The following is a 5,688-nucleotide window of genomic DNA, read 5'->3' as shown; positions in this document are numbered from 1 at the left end:
CGGATGGTATAAAACCGAAGAGCCAGATTCTCTCAAAACTCCACACGAACCGGGCGTGAAAGCGCGTGCCACTCCCAAACTCAGCTCAAGTCAGTGTGACTCAACGGTAAGGTAACAAATCTCAGCACAGCAGGTGTGCAGTGAGATTAATCCTATTACAAAGGACAGTCAACATAATTGTGGACACCATTAAAAATATTTGTTTATAGTGTGCTTTAAATTAATAAGCCAATGTGTAAGCATGATACAGTACGGGCTTATTAATTTATTTGTGATGTGTTTTAGCCAAAGTACCTACTCTGGTGGATATGCGCGCAATTATTTTTTCCCTTTTCTACAGTGTGCTCTTGGCACGTAATCTACCGTAAAAATTGCAACCTTAAAATAATATTTTTGTGTACGGTAATATAAAATGTTTCTTCTTTCTATGAGATCAATTCGTATTAACGTTAGAATAAAACACTTTTGGTCGAATCCTTGTTTAGCTGATTATAAATATTAAGTCTTTGAGGAAATAGAGTGACGTTACTTAATCTAAACTGCAGTAGTAGAATTACTACAAAACAACATTAACCTCATTATAGCAAAAATGTTTTTCACTGATAGTTTTGTGTATTTTAATAAGAGTTATGTAATTTACTTTTTAATGTTACCCTCGTCATTATTCCCCATTCATTCTCAGAAAATGTATCGATTCAGCCGACCCACCATGATGGGTATGGCTCCCTTCTTCAAGGTAAAACAAGTCTCTTCTCTCTCTCTCTCACACACACACACACACAAATACACAAACACACACACACACACACACACAAAGCCACGCCCAATCTCTGCGTTGGTCATCTTGCAGGTTACCGTGTTTGAGCAGGAGCACTTCCAGGGCAAGTGTCAGGAGTTCACCTCAGAGTGCTGTAACATCCAGCAGTGTGGTTTCGACAACATCCGCTCCATCCGTGTGCAGAGTGGCGCGTAAGTCAACCATATGTGTATGTTATCTCGGACATTGGGTCACCCAATTAGTTTGTGCTTAATGCATTTTGATTCACTCGATCTTCAAAATTAGCCCATTGCTAATCATTCTTCTTGTTCTCCCCAGCTGGGTAGGTTATGAGCACCATGACTTCCAGGGGCAACAGTTTATTCTGGAGAGAGGAGAGTACCCCCGCTGGGACTCATACTGTGGAAACCTCTCCTACCATGTAGAGAGATTTTTGTCCTTCAGACCCATCTACTGTGCTGTGAGTTCCTTTCCATCTATGTGTGGATCCATATACATGGTGCACAGCTGCACATGCTTGGCATTTTAAAAGGGAAACATTTATGGGTGTATAGTGCCCTTGTTGGTGTGGTCTATGAGTAGCTTCAATGAACACCACCTTTCTCCACAGGATCACCAGAACAGTCGTATAATGATCTTTGAGTGTGAGAACTCCCTGGGCCACAGTGCCAAGCTCTGTGAAGACTACCCATCTCTGCAGGCCATGGGCTGGGGCGGCACAGAAGTGGGCTCCATGCATGTGCAGTGTGGCGCGTGAGTTTGCATGAGTGCACACACGTTTACCCTTAAAGCAAACATCACTTAATTCATCACATGTATTTCTAAAATAGAGGCACTAAAGTGGGTAATGGCAGTAATCATTTCCTCTATCTGTGTGTGCAATGATTGTGTGTGTGTGTGTGTGTGTGTGTGTGTGTGTCTAGGTTTGTGTGTTATGAATTCCCAGGATACAAGGGCAGACAGTACATCATGGAGTGTGAGAGGCACAACGGGGCCTACCAGCACTGGAGGAACTGGGGTTCCCACAGTCAGACTCCTCAGATCCAGTCCATCCGTAGGATTCAGCAGTAACAGGGCATCTGCAAGGCACAGCACCCAACTGCTCAGCCAGCCAGCACACACATTTGACACACACTCACACATGTATTGTTTCTCCTGACCTTTATCTTTTTATTGGCACTACCACCACCATAACATCCTGATTTACACAAATATGCCTATCGTGATTTCTTGTAAGGTTCTGAGAAACACTACCTGAGGTGCTCGACATAACCAGTACACATCCAACTTAGCAAGGACACACCCCTGTGAGGTGACTGGTCAAGAGAAGCTCAGGTGTGATGTGTAGGAGATAAAACACTTCATAACCAATAAATGCATAATGCACACGTTTGCTTCATTGAACTGCAGTAATGTTTCTGACACACATTTACAACATATTTCTTTACATTGTGTTTAGGAAAAATAAATGCTTATGATGATATTAAATCTGTACTTTCCATATAATTATAAAAATGTGTAATTTAATAGTCTTACACAGATATCTACACTGAGAGAATAATTTTTTTTGTTTTAGATCAACAACTAAAACATTTACTCAGATTCAACCAAATCTTTAAAGCAAATATTTAAGAACACCTTGCAAGGTTATTCTTCAGTGAGCAGTTGACAGGGTAAAAGTCTTGACTGAAAATTATTATTATGTCAAAGTATTTTTAGTCTGACCAAACTACATATGTTTCACAGGGATTCAGCGGTTTTAAACTTCTTCCTGACTATTTATAGTAATAAACACAGTGGATTTACAAACCAAGTCTTTAATCTTGAACTCAACACAAACTCTTACAGAGGACAATTACACTGCTGAACACTTATAAAATGCATTTTAGGACTGTAGGCTCATTATTAACAGTGGCACAACAAACAGTCAAACTCAAAGTTGGATAACACTAAACAAAACTGTCCCCTCCCTCTCTCACAAATTCCCAAATTAAAATGGCCATTAAATGCCCTCTTTGCCCATTCTACTTCTGAACCTTCTAGCTTAACAGCAAAAAAATTGGAATAACCTCACTTGTTCCGCATCCCTGACTTTAAATAAATCTTAAATCTGTGCACACAGAAAAACCTTGATGTGGATCTTCTGACCTAGGAAGTGGAGATCCTTATCAATATGGAGCATGAGCAGGCTTAAATCTTTCTGCACCTCTGAGAAGTTCAACCACAGCAGCCTCGTGGTGCAAACGTGGTCAGTACTGTACAAACAACAGGCACAAAAAGAACTGGGAACCAAATTCAGTTAGTAACTATTGTATGTGTGCTGCATAAAATAAAATCTGTAACCTACATACTTCAAGGCAACTCAAAATGTAAAAGCATTTAATCTGATTCATTTACTGTAAATGTTGTTCTTTTGTACCTTAGATATGCAATCATATTACATGTATTTCATCCATTCATTTCCATAAATTTTGACCACCACTTTGTACACTAGCTTGAAACATATGTAATTACAAGGCATATATTCAAAGAGATGTACGACTAAAACAAAACTTACCAGTGGTTAATCAGATTCCATACCAAGCACATCAACCTCTATGTCATCCTCCTCCACTTCCTCCTCCTCTGGCCCTGGCTCCCATACAGCAGTCAGCATGGCAACTTGATCAGAGGCGGGGCTAGACACCTCCAACACATCCACATCCTCCTCCTCCAAACTACCCATTGATTCTTGAATGTCCTTCATGGGCGTGTGTAAGGGGAGGAGCTTGTGGCACAGAAGTGCGTGTGAGAGAAGTTTGTGCTCGTCTCCACACATAGTCGGAGTCTTTTCACCCAAGTCTAATGTTAAGTCAGCCATTTTGAGCATTAAGCCTTTCGGGGAAGCTGGCAGGTCTTTATGACAGGGCAGGGAAGGTGCACTGAGCTGAACTGAGAATGGATCACCCCAGCACGACCCCAGAGTGCTCTGAGAGGATTCTCTCGTGCCAAACATTGACACTTTGTCACATTTTACCCTTTCCGTTTTTTCTTGGGTTGACGTGAAAAGATCTGCAAAAACACACACACACCCACAAGGTAAGTAAGCACAAAATATTTTCTAAATCTTCCCTCAGACTGTATACTTGTGTTTGTGTGAGAATGGCTGCACTGATCTACACAGGGTCAGCAGTGGTGCAAGGAATACTGCCATCACAACATAAACAACACTGGCAACACCTGAGTTGAAACTGTTTAGTTTTTTTTCTCAATTTTTGTCATTGTAAAGTGACCTTGAGTCTGTGAAAGGCATTCTCATATATATATATATATATATATATATATATATATATATATATATATATATATATATATATATATATATATATATAAAAATAAATAAATTCTTATTATTATCTCTTCTCACACCACTTCTCTGACAGCACAGAGCAGGGTCACACCCCAATATGAGATATTAGTGTGGTCTCTAACCTGCATTTAAAGGCACATGGAGTTGGGAGGATGTGCTGTGTCCTTCGGTCCTCGCCTGCCTCTGTCCCACAGCCACACTTCTCATGTCTCCTCGCCTCTGCTTCACTTCTACTGCACAACTTGCTTCCTTCTGGTCCTGAGACTCTGCATTAAGTCTGCTTTTGTCTCCTGCCTCCCGAGTCCCGCTCTGCTCTGTTCTGCTCTCTCCTGGAGCATCATGGGAAGTCTCTTTGGCTGAGGGTGCAAGTGCTGCTCTAGACACTCCATCGTGACGTGCCATGGTGCTGCATCCCAGCCTTTCCTTCTCTTCATGTATTCGCATTGGCTTGCCTTTCTCTGCCCTTTTGTGCTCCTCTTCTCTCTCTCTTTGGCTCTCCAAGAAAATTCTCATCTTTTGAACTGCTGACGATGTCACCTCAGTAATTGTTTCCCTATTGTATTCTTTGAGGAGAACAGGCTGGTCTGAGGACCCGCTATGACAAGCTGCACCTCTGTAGCGTTTCCTTCCCCGAGACTCTACCTCTTCCTCTTTCCACCTCCTCCTTCTGCCCTGACCATTCACTCTGCGTTTTCTCATTGGCCCACTCGTCATTCTGGGTCTCTCTTCACCGAGCCACTGAATGGTGGTATTCTTCTTGGTTCTGGCTGACCAGATCTGTGTACCGTTTCCTTCTCTTGTTTTGACATTACTCACTTTGGCATCACTTGCACACACATCCGCATGGTGTTGAGCGCGTTTTCGTCGACCAAGGGGCCTTCCAACTTGTCTTTTCTTCTGTGTGTCTGCTGTTGGGCTGCGGCTCTGTTCTCTACTCTCTCTTCTGCGCTTCCTCTCTACAGGAGTTGGGAGGCTATTTAATGCTGACTCAAGCTTTACCTTGATGCTCTGGCTCCTGGTCATCCTTTGAGTTTCAAACTGCATCTCAAGGTTTCGCCCTCCATATAGCTTCCCCGGCTGTCCTTCTGACTGCTGCCTGGGGCAAGACAGTTTCTGTTGTCCCAGGATTGATGGGAACTGTAGTTGATTTTGGGCTTTATTGAGCATTGGTTGCAGCTGAGCGCAGGGTGTGAATATGTCTGAGGCATGTGTGCAGTGAGGACAGAATTCTGCCTGTGGTTGGTGATGGTGATCTGAATGTGGTCGGTGTACTTGCAGCTGCGTGTATGTGTTTGGAGTGTTGCTCCATGAGTTCGTGCTGGGGCCTGATTTGTGACCGTCTTCACTGACCCGAGCTTCATCAGAGTTACTGATGGCTGTGTAATGTTGTGATTGGTCCTGTGATGACTCCTCCTCAAAGTCTATGCCACACCCATCAATCTGTTGCTCAAATGTCCTCAAAAAGTTATCAAGGATATTGTTAAGCTCACCTTCAGGCTGCTGCTGAGAAACTTTGGGATCTATGGGTTTTATTGAGGAGTGCATGCTGGGATATGTTGTG

The 5,688-nt window shown here is 42.7% G+C and overlaps 1 protein-coding gene across 1 annotated transcript; it reads left to right on the top strand.

Annotated features, from left to right (window-relative positions):
• Window positions 1-687: 687 nt before the first annotated feature.
• cryba1l1 (crystallin, beta A1, like 1) lies at window positions 688-2,099 on the top strand. Its single transcript, XM_026999381.2, has 5 exons — window positions 688-736; window positions 851-969; window positions 1,097-1,238; window positions 1,389-1,531; window positions 1,702-2,099. The coding sequence occupies exons 1-5, from the start codon at window positions 710-712 to the stop codon at window positions 1,847-1,849; spliced, it is 579 nt and encodes a 192-aa protein (XP_026855182.2). The 5' UTR covers window positions 688-709; the 3' UTR covers window positions 1,850-2,099.
• Window positions 2,100-5,688: the final 3,589 nt, after the last annotated feature.

The sequence above is a fragment of the Electrophorus electricus genome, chromosome 12 (genome assembly GCF_013358815.1).
Source record: "Electrophorus electricus isolate fEleEle1 chromosome 12, fEleEle1.pri, whole genome shotgun sequence".
NCBI classification, from domain to species: Eukaryota; Metazoa; Chordata; class Actinopteri; order Gymnotiformes; family Gymnotidae; genus Electrophorus; species Electrophorus electricus.
The sequence above is the reverse complement of the archived record's forward strand: the minus strand, read 5'-3'. Positions and strand labels throughout refer to the sequence as shown.